This window comes from Pygocentrus nattereri, chromosome 21 (assembly GCF_015220715.1).
Source record: "Pygocentrus nattereri isolate fPygNat1 chromosome 21, fPygNat1.pri, whole genome shotgun sequence".
Taxonomy (NCBI): Eukaryota; Metazoa; Chordata; class Actinopteri; order Characiformes; family Serrasalmidae; genus Pygocentrus; species Pygocentrus nattereri.
The window spans coordinates 28480049-28495048 of record NC_051231.1 but is presented as its reverse complement, the minus strand read 5'-3'; the positions used below and the strand labels follow the sequence as shown (position 1 = coordinate 28495048).

General features: G+C 43.7%; 1 protein-coding gene across 1 annotated transcript in view; it reads right to left on the bottom strand.

Moving 5' to 3' along the window:
* The window catches only part of slc25a26 (solute carrier family 25 member 26), a 99434-nt gene that overhangs the window by 25301 nt on the left and 59133 nt on the right, over positions 1–15000 (bottom strand). Inside the window, exon 6 of the mRNA XM_037532439.1 lies at positions 4424–4468. Within this exon, the coding sequence (XP_037388336.1) occupies positions 4424–4468 (45 nt within the window). The remainder of the gene's footprint in view (positions 1–4423; positions 4469–15000) is intronic.

Genomic DNA, 15000 nt, shown 5'->3' with positions numbered 1-15000 from the left:
CACTGTGCTGGTACGTTAGCGCTATGTTAGTGAACTCCACTGTGTTGGTACGTTAGCGCTATGTTAGTGAACTCCACTGTGTTGGTACGTTAGCGCTATGTTAGTGAACTCAACTGTGTTGGTACGTTAGCGCTATGTTAGTGAACTCAACTGTGTTGGTACGTTAGCACTATGTTAGTGATCTCCACTGTGTTGGTACGTTAGCACTATTTTAGTGAACTCCACTGTGCTGGTACGTTAGCACTATTTTAGTGAACTCCACTGTGCTGGTACGTTAGCACTATGTTAGTGAACTCCACTGTGTTGGTACGTTAGCACTATTTTAGTGAACTCCACTGTGCTGGTACATTAGCACTATTTTAGTGAACTCCACTGTGCTGGTACGTTAGCACTATGTTAGTGAACTCCACTGTGCTGGTACGTTAGCACTATTTTAGTGAACTCCACTGTGCTGGTACGTTAGCGCTATGTTAGTGAACTCCACTGTGCTGGTACGTTAGCACTATGTTAGTGAACTCCACTGTGCTGGTACGTTAGCGCTATGTTAGTGAACTCCACTGTGCTGGTATATTGCATTGTGTTGGTGGGTGTCATATAACTGTGTTGAAGTGCTGCATTATACTGGTGTTTGTTAGGATGTGCTCTGTGCTGGAGGGCTGATGGCCTGCAGACGATCGGCTGATTACTCAGAGTGGAAAGCAATTGCAGAACAGCATGAAATCGTTATAAATATTTTCTTAAAGGCTACAACCCCCCCGTGAGTCCTTTTCTCCACACAGGAGAACACACACAACCTCTCTCTCTGGCATGTGCAGCAGCCTGGATCATGTGTGTTTCATTAGCTCTCAAATTAAAGTGAAGACTTTGTTTTCCACATCAAAGTTTCCCCCCTGTTGGAGAGCATCCTCTCTCTCTCTCTCTCTCACATACAAATTAGAGCCTGGTCATTCCACCCGGGCTGACCTCGACCATTATACCTGCACAATAATGACCTTTGACCAGGTCATGCTGGTGTAATAAGTAATTTCCTCAACATCACTGCCGTTGTCTTGGAAATGACCGGCTGCTCCTCTAAAGCTCCCGACTGGACACCAACCTCCTACCCACCACCCCCTTCTGCTTTAGCCAGGAGCATTTAACACCCCATCTGTGGGTTTATGGCACCTCTGACATTTGAAACTGGAGTGTTGAGATTAATGTAGATGCCTGGAAATTCCTCAATAGACTAAGTGTTGACCAAGTTAACTAGTTTTTGTATTGAGCTCATTGACTAAAAACCTAGCTGTGGCGTAACTAACATCAATGTGGTCACCATGGCACAAGCTTGACCAGCCTGTGAATGTGTAGGAACTAAAGTTCGGGCGAGCTGCTGCACTGGTTGCCATGTGTCAGGTATAAAAGGCACATAGGAGGGTTTACACACATCACTCTGTATGTGAGGAAGGTGCTGTACGTTATGGGAAGATAAATGATAGAGTGATGCTTTATTTCATCTTGTAATGATGTTTGCTCTTCAAGCTAAACAGTCCGTTTATTTATGTTTGACTATTTCACTTACAGCACTGTCGCCTCACACCAAGAAGGACCTGGGTTCGATTCCCCAGCCAGGTAACCAGGGTCTGTGTGGAGTTTGCATGTTCTCTCTGGGTCTGCTTGGGTTTCCTCCCACAGTCCAAAGACATGCAGTGAGGCCAATTGGACTCGGTAAATTGCCCCCTGGTATAAATGTGTATGTCTGTATGTCTGTGGGAGTCCTGCGATGGACTGGCGATCTGTCCAGGGTGTATCCTGCCTTCCACCCAATGACAGCTGGGATAGGCTCCAGCTCCCCAGTGATCCAGAAGAATAAGCGGCTTAGAAAATGTGTGCGCTCGTGTATTTCACTTACATTAATCTTCAACTTAAAGTAGCCAATAACAAGCTTACAAAGATGTGATGTTATGATAAAATTACTTTCTTCAATTACAATTTCGGCAGGTGGGCAACTCCCCCTGAGCTGAGAGAGAGAGAGAGGGAGAGACAGAGAGAGAGCTCAAAGACTCTGATATTCCACTGGCTCTACACAGATGGCTGGGAGAGAACAAGAGAAGGAGAGAATGAGGGAATGTCTTTGAAGGCGTGTCAAAGGGAAGCCAATGAATGACACTTCTTATTCCGTTTGAGGGGGCGAACACTTAACACTTGACGCTCACACACAGCTGCGAGCGGCGTCATCCTCCAATTCATTCTCTCCTCCCTCTCTCTCTCTCTCTGCACTCCCACTAATCATTTGATACATACTGTCTGTCATCTCACATCATATCAGTCCACCATCTGAGGCCAGCTGCCTTTTACATTGTGTGAACATCTCATAATTGATGGACCAACGAAAAAGCTCCAAAATTACTTGGGAAGAAAATCGCATGTTCGCGCATATTAAAGAACTTTCTCTTCTGATCAGAGCGTCATATTAAGGTCACATGGCCTCGAATCACATACGTATCTGATCTAGAACCACATATGAAACTTGCTCATGTCAGATTTGAAAAGATCAGATTTGTGTCCACACAGCCCTGAAAACATCAGATCTGAGCCACTTTAGGGCAAAAATTCAGACTTGTGCCACTTCAACCTGGTAATGTGAACGTAGCTCGACTCTAATGCTGATCGCATGGAGCACCGAGTGTACTGTGGAAGAAACAACCTGTTTTTGTTTAGGGGCTGAAAACACATTTTCTTATCTAGAACTCGGCTGGGCAGCTAGCCAACAGGCTAAACAACTCCAGCATTAATATCACAGAGTTGAATGAAAGTACTTCCGGTATAATTCACTGAAAAACAGCAGTATAAAGTCTAAAGAACGTCACCTGATTGGCTTACACGCTTCAAAAGTCCGTGTTTCAGTCAGAAGTAGCGTCAAACTCAGGCTGAATCCCAAACGGCTCCGCACTCCCTAGCTAAATAGCGAGCTGTATAGCATTAAATTTAGAAATTCAGGTTTCGGCTGTCAAATAGCGCACTGCCTGTCGAATAGGAACCTGGATGAATCCCAAATGACCATGTTTCAGCGATATTTTTGCATTGTTATGGTGCAGGAGTCACTATTTAAATTCCTACGTAGTGCACTATTTAGTAAGCAGGGAGCTGTTTGAGATTCAGCCCCAGCATGAGAAAAGTAGCGCTGTTAAGACTGGCAGACGTTTTTGCATTAAACAGTGCTGTGTTATCACATGTTCACGAAAAAAAGTATTAAAACTCATGAAATGTCTGCAGTTTAGAGCGATGGGCGACTGAACAGCGGTGGTTCTGCTCCTCATTCAGCGGTCAATGCTTGCTTAGCAATGATAATGGAATATTTGTTTATGTTGTTTATGTCTTAAGTAATAATCTAAAACACTGTGCATTTTAATATATTAAAATAGGCAGTGGGTTATTGCTTTATCATCACATTACTGGTCAGTTTTGAATGCAGCTGCCCTTTACATCTTTAATGTGGTGTAAGGCTTTACAGGCTGATGAGTCTAAATTTGGGATGGAGAGAGGCAAAAAAATACAACCGACTTCTAAGACTGGACTTACAGGTGTGGAAAAATATCTCGGCAGGTTTCTCTGTGAGTCTCCTGAAAAGAGTGGAAGCTGTAATAAAGGTAAAGGCTGGACACACTAACTGTTTAACAATCTGTAAAAGCAATTTTCTGCTAAATTTATGGTTTTTGCTGTTATTCTTGGCACTGAAAGTGAATAACTTGAACTTAATGGTCGTTTTGAATGGAAATGACATAAAGGGCCTCTGACTTTTGCACCTGTATATTGTGTGGGCTACAGTCCAGATGGAGTGCTGTGTAGGAGTTTTGCCACTAGAGTTAATCAGCATGTGTTTAATTTACTGGTGAGAACACTGCAACTGTGATATGCAGTAAAATCGCATCACAATACTTCCATGCTGATATTAGTGTGAACGTATAAGATGTTTGAGGCCATTCTATGAGCTGCTGAAGGCATCAATCTCCTCGGCCACTAGACCCAAAGCGCTAATGGAATTTTCTGCTCTCACCACGGAGACGTGATGTCACCCTGGCTTTTCCAAAGAGAAACGGCTTCTCTATGGCCCGGGCCAGAGGATAGAGAGAGAGAGAGAGAGAGGTGCCGGGACATGGATCAGGGCACTGGTGACGAATTACAAGTGAGTTTAATCACAGCTGGGGCCACCGTCACAGCCCGGACGCCATCCGCTGATTCACCGTGAAGAAGAGAAATATCCGGCCAGCGTGGCCGTAAATGTGCCCCGTTATAAACAGGCCATTATTTTTTTATTACACCATTACAGGGCCAATTAGATGGGGAGGGGGTAAAAAATGAAGAGAATAAAAAAGACAGCACTGTAGAAAAGACACAGACAGTGAAAGATCAATGAAAAGAGAGAGACTAAGATGATGACACATACCTTTAAATATTCCCAGAGAGGAAACTGCACCAGAGAGAATGGGATCTGAAACAGAAGCAAAGTTTAATCTGTTAGAATCCTAAAACACAAGCAAATCCTAAATATATGATACTTTTCAAAATCATTGTTATTTCAGTTACTTTACATACAATAACCTATTCAGGGCAGAGTTACCTATTTTAAAGTAGACATTCAAAGATGTTCTTAGAAGTTTTATTCAAAGCTTAAGGTATTATGGGAAGTTGGGATATTCAATTAATTAGACCTGAATTGGACTTGAACATTAGACAATCAATTACAGCCTATTGATTAGACTTGAACGTTATGACTGTAAATATTAGTGTAATCAAACTTACTGACCAATTAAATTAAAAGAGAAGCATTATGTTAAAGAGAGAGAGAGAGAGAGAGAGAGATAAGTGTATAGTCTGTGGTCAGGGTAGACAAAGCGATGGAAAAAAAGAAAGAAATAATTGTGTGGAAGATCGAATTACAGGGTGCCAAATACACATTCTGTCTTTGTGTTATTCTCTCTCTCTCTCTCTCTCTCTCTCTCTATTTCATTCCTAGCACATGAAACAATGCTCTCCTTTAAAAGGCTCCAGTGGAAGGTACTGGACAGATAAACTGGAGCTAATCTAATAGAGTTTCACTCACAATAAACACTACAAACAGTACAGTGTCTCTGACAATATATCGACAAGAAGATCATTTCAAGAAAACACTGATCCCCAAATCCCCACCAGGAAAGGTTTTTGCACCCTAGAGACTCAACACTTGACTCAGACGTGCAGACAACAGATTCAATGCTCAACTTGGATCCGCACTCAAGAGACTCAACACTCAACTCGGACCCTCACCCAAGAGACTCAACACTCAACTCGGACCCTCACTCAAGAGACTCAACACTCAACTCGGACCCTCACCCAAGAGACTCAATGCTCAACTCTGACCCTCTCAAAAGAGACTCAGCACTCAACTTTGAACTACACCTTAGAGACTCAAGACTCTACTTTGACCCTCACCCTTGAGACTTGATACTTGACTCTGACCTTCACACTAGAGACTCAAGACTTAACTCAGACCTGCAGACAAGAGACTCAACGCTTGACTGGGACCTACACCAAAGAGACTCGAGAGTCAACTTGGACCTGCACCCAAGAGACTCGACACTCGAATCAGACCCACACCTAGAGACTCAACACTTGTCTTGGACCTGCACCCTAGTGACTCGTCTCGGACATGCACCCTAGAGAATCAACACTCGACATAAATCCGCACCCTAGAGTGTCGACAACTGACTAAAATCCCCATCATAGAGACTTGCAGATTGACTTGGTCCCAAAACCTGGAAACTCAACAATCGACTTGGTCCCAAAAATGGAGACTCAACTTGGACACCCACCCTAGAGACTCACTACTTGACTCGGACCTACATCCTAGAGACATCCTTGACTTGGATTCACACCTCAGAGATTTGGTTCTTGACTCGGACCTGCACCCTAGAGGCTCAAGACTCGACTTCGACCTGCACCCTAAATACTCAACACTCGACTCGGACCTGCACCCTAGAGACTCAATAATTGATTTGGTCCAAAAATCTAGAGACCCAACTTGGACACATACCCTAGAGAGTTGCTACCCGACTCGGACCCACATCCTAGAGACATTCTAGACTTGGATTCACGCCTCAGAGAGTTGATGCTTGACTCTGACCCACATCTTAGAGGCTCAAGACTCGACTTGCACCAACACCCTAGCGACTCAAGACTTGACTAGCAACCACACCCTAGAGACTCAAGACTTGACTTGGACTCATACCCTAGGGACTCACACCTTTTAGACTTGTCACATGACTCTGACTCCCACCCCAGAGACTCAAATCTCATCTCAGACTTGCGATCCAAAGACTCAACAACTGACTCGGTCTCACACCCCAGAGACTTGAGACTCAACTAGTACTCACTTCAGAGAGTCAATGCTTGACTGAGACTCAAACCGCAGAGACTCGAAGCTTGATTTAAACTTGAGCTCTGGTTAAAACTTTACTGTTGCTATTTTGCACGACTAGTAAATAATGCAAAAAACTGATGTTTGTGTGTGTGCCACTTATTTATAATTAGTGTGAAAAATTCAAACTTTCTTCAACCCAGTGAAGCCTAAACTAATATAGTCTACTTGACAACTCTGGCAGGAACACACACAGACACTGACACATACACACACGCTCACAACGCAGATTTATACTCACAAGTATTAACAGTGATGAGGGGGGGGGGGGTGCTTTGGAGCTAGAAGAGATAAAGTGTGTGTGTGTGTGTAATAAAGCAGCTGTTGGACAGGCAGATGGAGAGCAAGTTTATGATGTACTGTGTCCAGTGAATGACTGCCCATTTACCATGTGTGGTCAGACTGTTCAATATCAGTACCACAAAAATAATAAACTGTACTAAACTGTTATAAACTCATGCTCAGGCTAAGTTTCACCTAGAAAGAGACAGAAAGAGAAAGAAAAAGAGAAGGAAAAAGAAGGAAAGAAGGGAATAAAAAAGTGAAAGGAAGAGACAGAAGAAAGAAAGAAAGAAAGAAAGAAAGAAAGAAAGAAAGAAAGAAAGAAAGAAAGAAAGAAAGAAAGAGTTCTCAGCAGCTGACTGTACTTCTTTACAACTTTGGCTATTGTGATGTCATCAGTGCAGCCTGTCACTTATGGGTCATTGTGATTTCACCAGTGCTGTCTTTGACTTATGGACTACTGTGATGTCCTCAGTGCAGTCTGTCAGTAATGCACCACTGTAAAGTCATCAATGCCATTTCTGATTTATTGAATATTGTGGGGTCATGAGTGCAGTCTGTCAGTTATGAATTATAGTGATATCATCAGTGCAACCTGTCAGTAATGCACCACTGTGAAGTCATCGGTGCCATTTAGGACTTATGAACTATTGCGGGGTCATCAGTGCAGACTCTCAGTCATACGTCAGTGTGACGTCATCAGTGAAGCCTGTCAGTCATGGGTCATTGTGATGTCATCAGTGCAACCTGTCAGTAATGCATTACTGTGAAGTCATCAGTCCCATTTATGACTTATGGGCTATTGTGGTCTCATCAGTGCAGCCTCTCGGTTATAGATCACTGTGATGTCATCAGGGCAGCTTGTCAGTTATAGACTGCTGTGATGTCATCAGTGCAGCCTGTACCTTATGGATCATTATGATGTCATTAGTGCAGTCTGTCACATTTGGGCCACTGTGATGTCATTTTCGCAGCCTGTCACTTAAACTATCTGGTGGCCACTAGCCAGGTGGTCTTCTCTAAGGGGGGCTGGATGATAAAAATACAGAGGGGGAAAATGTTCCATGTTTTTTCCAAATATGATTTTTAACTACATGAAATATTTCATGAAACATTTTACTTAAAGTTGTAAATTAAAATATAGGAAAGTCATTTTTGTGATAGCATGGGCATGAGTGATGAGAGATGAGGGAGAGAGACGGGATAGACAGAGAAACAGATAGAAAGAAGAGAGACATGAGACAGACAGAGCAAAAAAGAGAAAGGGAGAGAAACAGAAAGAAAATGAAAGGTGGAGATAGCAAAATGGAGAAAGGAGAGACAGAAAGAAAGCAAGAAAGAGAGAAAAACAGAAAGAGGGAGAGGCAGACAGAAAAAGAATGAGAGACAAAAAGACAGATAAAGAGACAAACAGAAAAAAAACATGGAGAAAGAGGACATATGGACAGAAAACAAGAGAGAAAAACAGAAAAAGAGGAGAGAAAGAGGCATACAAAAGAGGGAGAGAGAGAAAACAGAAAAAGAGGAGAAGAAACAGCAGCAGAGAAAAGGAGAGAAATAGAGAGTGAGAGTTAGAGAAAGAAATGAGCTAGATACAAACAGAAAAGGAGAAAGAAAAACAAGAAAGAAGAGTGGCGAGAGAGAGAGAAAATGTGGAAAGAGGTACGTAAAGAAAACCAGAGAGACAGAGAAAGAATGGAAAGAGAGAGGAAAGAGACAGTCAGAAAGAGAGTGAGACAGCACAAGTGAGAAAAAGACAGGAGAAAAAGAGAGAGAGAGAGAGAGAGAGAGGGAGAGAGGGAGAGAAAGAGAGGGATAGAGAGAGAGAGAGAGATAGGGAGAGAGAGAGGGAGAGAGAGGGAGAGAGGGAGAGAGAGAGAGAGAGAGAGGGAGAGAGAGAGAGAGAGAGAGAGAGAGAGAGGGAGAGAGAGAGAGAGAGAGAGGGAGAGAGAGAGAGAGAGAGAGAGAGAGAGGGGGAGAGAGAGAGAGAGAGAGAGAGGGAGAGAGAGAGAGAGAGAGAGAGAGAGAGAGAGAGAGAGAGAGAGAGAGAGAGAGAGAGAGAGAGGGAGAGAGATTGTGTGTGTGAGCTGACAGTGACGTTGTTACTGAGTGTGACTGTCAGGTACTTTATCATGTGGAGATAAGGGGGCCCTGTGCCTGCCTCTGTGTGTGTGTGTAATAAATAGGGGGTCCTGATTGTTGTATTAGTATTCTGCAGCTTCTTGTTCCGTCACATTCCCTTAACCGTTCACGCTGCGTCTGGACAAACAGACGTCAAAATACATTTAAGGTCAAGCTGATTGGGAGGATGGCTCTACTGCAATTTAACAACCCACTTTAATAGACCAGCACAGTGTCCCCATACTGATGAAGATAATGGAGGAGATAAAGAGAATCGAATTAACTTCTGTTCAGTACGGCTTACACGTCCCACCACAGCCAACCGCTCCCATACACAGCAAAAATTCAGAAGAGGAGGAGTTACTCTTATACATAACTAATATAGCAATTAATTACCATCCCATAAATATACAGCAACTGCAATACAACTAATCTGTAGTGAAAATTCAGAAAAAACAAGCAGAGCTACAATGCTAATATGGCAATGAGGGTATTATTATATAATTATTTTCACCATTTTGCTATTGTGATGTCATTAGTGCAGCCTGTTACTTAAGGGCCATTGTGACGTCAACAGCACAGCCTGTTACTTATGGGCCACTGTGATGTCATTAACGCAGCCTGTTACTTATGGGCCACTGTGATGTCATTAGCGCAGCCTGTTACTTATGGGCCACTGTGATGTCATTAACGCAGCCTGTTACTTATGGGCCACTGTGATGTCATTAACGCAGCCTGTTACTTATGGGACACTGTGATGTCATTAAAGCAGCCTGTTACTTATGGGACACTGTGATGTCATTAAAGCAGCCTGTTACTTATGGGCCACTGTGATGTCATTAGCGCAGCCTGTTACTTATGGGCCACTGTGATGTCATTAACGCAGCCTGTTACTTATGGGCCACTGTGATGTCATTAGCGCAGCCTGTTACTTATGGGCAACTGTGATATCATTAACGCAGCCTGTTACTTATGGGCCACTGTGATGTCATTAACGCAGCCTGTTACTTATGGGCCACTGTGATGTCATTAGCGCAGCCTGTTACTTATGGGCCACTGTGATGTCATTAACGCAGCCTGTTACTTATGGGCCACTGTGATGTCATTAACGCAGCCTGTTACTTATGGGCCACTGTGATATCATTAACGCAGCCTGTTACTTATGGGCCACTGTGATGTCATTAACGCAGCCTGTTACTTATGGGCCACTGTGATGTCATTAGCGCAGCCTGTTACTTATGGGCCACTGTGATGTCATTAACGCAGCCTGTTACTTATGGGCCACTGTGATGTCATTAACGCAGCCTGTTACTTATGGGACACTGTGATGTCATTAAAGCAGCCTGTTACTTATGGGACACTGTGATGTCATTAAAGCAGCCTGTTACTTATGGGCCACTGTGATGTCATTAGCGCAGCCTGTTACTTATGGGCCACTGTGATGTCATTAACGCAGCCTGTTACTTATGGGACACTGTGATGTCATTAAAGCAGCCTGTTACTTATGGGCCACTGTGATGTCATTAGCGCAGCCTGTTACTTATGGGCCACTGTGATGTCATTAACGCAGCCTGTTACTTATGGGCCACTGTGATGTCATTAACGCAGCCATGTTCCACTTTGAATTTATCATTTTGGAGATGTGAGGCTTTGTTGTTTGTATATTGGCTGAACACACTGTTATATAAAGACAAATAAAAAGATATAGCTAGGATACTCTCGTCCTCCACCCTATTTAGCAGCTGTGTGTTTCTACAGCCAGCTTTTACTTTTTACAGTCACAAGAGAGCCTTCACAATAACACCAGAGAGAGAGAGAGAGAGAGAGAGAGACTGAAAAATGAAAAGAGTCAGAAATGCAGAGCTAAAGAAAGAAAGAGAGAAGAGAAAGATAATTGTTTTCCATCTCTTCCATCTGAAAGATTGAGTTGTCAAAACAGCCTGAGCCACTGACGGAGAAACCAACAGAGGAAAATAAAAATGAGCTGCACAACAACGTGATGATCACAGACTTACACACAAACTCAGCTCATATACAAACAGAGAGAGAGAGAGAGAGAGACTGAGTAGGGGAGGGGAGAGAGTAGGAGAGGAGAAAAAGAAGAGAGAGGGAAGGAGAGAGATGGGAAGAGAGAAATGGAGAGAAAGAACAAGAAAGTGAGAGAGAAGAGAGAGCAGGGAGAGGGAGAGAGTGTGAGAGAGAGGGAGAAAAACAAAGAAAGAAGAGAGAGCGGGGAGAGGGAGAGAGTGTGAGAGAGAGGGAGAAAAACAAAGAAGGAGAGAGATAGGGAGAGTAAGAGAGAAGGAAAAATGTAAGAGAGAAATTAGGGAGACAGAGAAAGGGAGAGAGAAGAGAAGAAGAGAATGTGAGATAGGAAGAGTGAGAGGGAAGGAAAAAAGAAGAGCGAAAAGGAAAAATGTGAGCAAGAGAGAGAGAGAGAGAGAGAGAGAGAGAGAGAGAGAGAGAGAGAGAGAGAGAGAGAAAAGGGAAAAAGACAAAACAGAGACGGAGGTAATGACTGTGGGTGTAGAAAGTCTGGAGCTGCAGTGTCAAGCGTGGAAAAAAGAGAAGACAAAGAGAGAGAGAGAGAGAGAGAGAGAGAGAGAGAGAGAGAGAGAGAGAGAGAGAGAGAGCGAGAGAGAGAGAGCGAGAGAGAGAGAGACAGAGCGAGAGAGAGAGAGAGAGAGCGAGAGAGAGAGAGAGAGAGAGAGAGAGAGAGAGAGAGAGAGAGAGAGAGAGAGAGAGCAACAGGAAGCAGGTGTGTGTCAGCTGGCTAAACCATCAGCTGGGACACACACTGATTCAGCAAAACCTTGAGCTCTGTTTGTGTGGAGACAGACACAAAGAATGGGCTGCAAATAAATAAATACATATACAAATAAATACATAAATAATCACTCCTCAGTCCATACAGTTAATATTTGGAAACTAAGTGAAAACTAAGTAAAACTGCCTGTTTTGAATGAGTTGCTTCTGTGATGTCATAAAAACTGCGTATAAACCCACCGGTTCAGTCTGCTAATTAACACTGAACTTATGACTGCTTTGAGAGTGAGAGCTGCCAATCAGAAAGGAGCTCTTTTACATATATCAGATTTAAAGGCACAGGAACAAAAACAGCCTGTTTAATTCTGCCATAAGGAGAGGTTGGAAAACAGTCATGCAGAAACCAATTACATTTTTGTAACCTAAAACCAGACAAAATGTGTAAGTGGACCTCAGGGGGAAAATAAAACACATACAAATAAAATGTAAGATATTTTTAATCTAAATGTCACTACTGTCATTTTACTACACTCTTTAAATGTAATTATAGAATTACATCATCAGTTACACAGCTCCATTATGAATTACATTTCTGAATTTGATTTTTACACAAAATACAAAATCATCAGTCTTTACATTGTTTATTCAAGTGATATGCAGGTTTAGTAATTCATTTATAAGAGAAACAACATTTTTATGAGAAAAAGAGAAAAGCAGTGTTGCAGAACTAAGCTGTGTATAAGTGTGTGTGTGTCCCAGGAGAGCACTGCGGACAGGAAACCCACAGGATGAAGTCTAATCCCCATTTTATTAGCTGTTAAAGAGCCCCTATTCCAGCTGTCCACTCTGCCCTGCAGTCTGGACCTTAAGTGATTTCACTGTGGAACTGAATGTAGTTGTTCTGATACAAACTGGACTGATTATAAATCCCGTCGTCAGGGTAGTAAAGAGAAAGTCTGTGAACAAACTTTAAGTTGGCTTGAGAAAAAACACTTAGTTACTACGACGTTGCTAGGCAGTTGCTATGGTATCCCAGGTGGTTGCTAAATTGTTGCTAGGCAGTTGCTGTGTATCCCAAGTGGTTGCCAGGCAGTTGCTAGGCCATGCCAGGTGGTTGCTAAGGTGTTGCTAAGCAGTTGCTATGGTATCCCAAGTGATTGCTAGGCAGTTGTTCGGCCACCCCAGATGATTGCTAAGGTGTTGCTAGGCAGGTGCTACAGTATGCCAGGTAGTTGCTAAACTGTTGCGAGGCAGTTGCTGTGGTGTCCCAGGTGGTTGCTATGCAATTGCCAGGCCATCCCAGGTGGTTGCTTAGGTGTTGCTAAGCTGTTGCTATGTTATCCCAGGTGGTCGCTAAGGTGTTGCTAGGCTCCTGCAATAATGTCTCAGAAGGTTACTAAGATGTTGCTAGGCAGTTGTTCTGGTATCCCAGGTGGTTGTTATAGTATCTCAGGAAGTTGATAAGGTGTTGCTAGGACGTTGCTGTGGTATACCAGGTGGTTGCTAGGCTAAGAGGATATTTTGCTATTGTTGTGCAATTAGTCCTATTATGTGGAAACGTTAGCACTAAGAACAGAGCAGAGTTGAGAGGTTTGAAAGGGTTAATGGTTAGAAGTCTAAATACTTTCTGCCATGCACTCCTCTATTTCTCTTACACACCCAAATGGCTCCAAATGACAGAATACAGAAGCCATTTGTCTAAAAGTCACACATGAAAAAGTAAACACAGAATTGATGGCTGGAATGTGTGAGTCAGTTCATGTTGCAAAAGCCTCCCAGTGACAACTGCCTCATATATGATGAAGAATGGAGTTAATTAAGAAAAGCCCACGTGAATAAATCAAACAGAGCGTGAGACACAGAGAGAGAGAGAGAGAGAGAGAGAGAGAGAGAGAGAATTGTTATGCAAAGCGACTTTTCTCGACCAAACAAGACACACCGATAAACCAGTTTGTCTCCTGAGTGATTTATGAGCCTCATTCACAGGTGTAGGGTGTGTGTGCTTTTAAAAGTATGTCACCTCATTCAAAAAAAATAAACAACAGTGGACAGGCATGCAAAAAATCACATAGTTAGTGAATCCTTCACAGTAGATACTGATCCATTCATACTAGATACTGTATAATTTATAGTAAATAGAGAACCACTCATGGTAGTTACTAGATAATTCATAGTAGATCATGAATAATTTGTAGTATTTACTGAATCACTCATATTAGACCTTTTGGCTCAACTCCCTCTTCACCACTACAGTCTGGTACAGTGACCGCATTACTGCTGCCACCTGTCCCAGCCTGCGGTCGATCTCACGATCCCTCTTCCCACTACTCGTGAACAAGACCCTGAGATACTTAAACTTAAACTCCTCCACCTGGGGCAAGTCCTTTCCCCTTACCTGGAGTGGGCATGCCATCCATTTCCAGGCTAAGACCATAGACTCAGATTTGGAGGTGCTGATCTGCATACCAACTGCTTCACACTCAGCTGCATCCATGTGATTCAGCCAAAAGAACATCGTCTGCAAATAGCTGAGACGCCACCCTCCAGCCTCCACACATAATGGCCTTCTGACCTTGGCTAGCTTTGACACCCTGTCCACGAATATCACAAACAGAAGTGCAGACAGGGCACAATCCTGCCGGAGCCCAACGCTTACACTGAAAGGGTCCGACTTAATGCTGAGTATACGAACACAGCTCTCACTCTGGGAGTACAGAGATCGAATGACCCGGAGTAGTAGCCCTGGCACCCCATACTCCCGGAGGACCTCCCACAAGATATCTCGGGGAACACGGTGGTAAGCATTCTCCAAATCCACAATACACACGTAGACTGGATTGACAAACTTCCATGCCCCCTCAACAATCTGCGAGAGGGTGAAAAGCTAGTTCATTGTTCCACAGCTGGGATGCAATCTTGCAGAGGCGCGTCAGCCATGACAGCCTCACAATATCCAGAAACTTAAGCATCTCTGGACGAATCTCATCCACCACCGGTTCCTTGCCACTGAAGAGCTTGCCAACTACCTCAGTGACCTCCACCAGGGAAATGAAGTTTGACACACCAGAGGCCTCCGGCCCTGACTCCCATGAGGGAGGCACGTCTCCCAGATTAAGGAGTTCTTCAAAGTGCTCCTTCCACCGACCGACAATATCCTTACTTGAAGTCAGAGTTTTGCCACCCTTGCTGAATACAGCTTGGGCACAGCCACCCTGACCACTCCAGAGTCACCAGACAGTTGTCCAGAACCTCCTTGAAGCCGACCAAAAGTCTTTTTCCATGGCTTCACCAAAAACTCCTCCCACGCCCTGGATTTTGCTTCTGCCACCGTTGCGGCTGCCACCTTTTCGGCCTGTCAGTACCTATCTGCTGAGTCGGGAGTCCTTCGGGCCATCCAG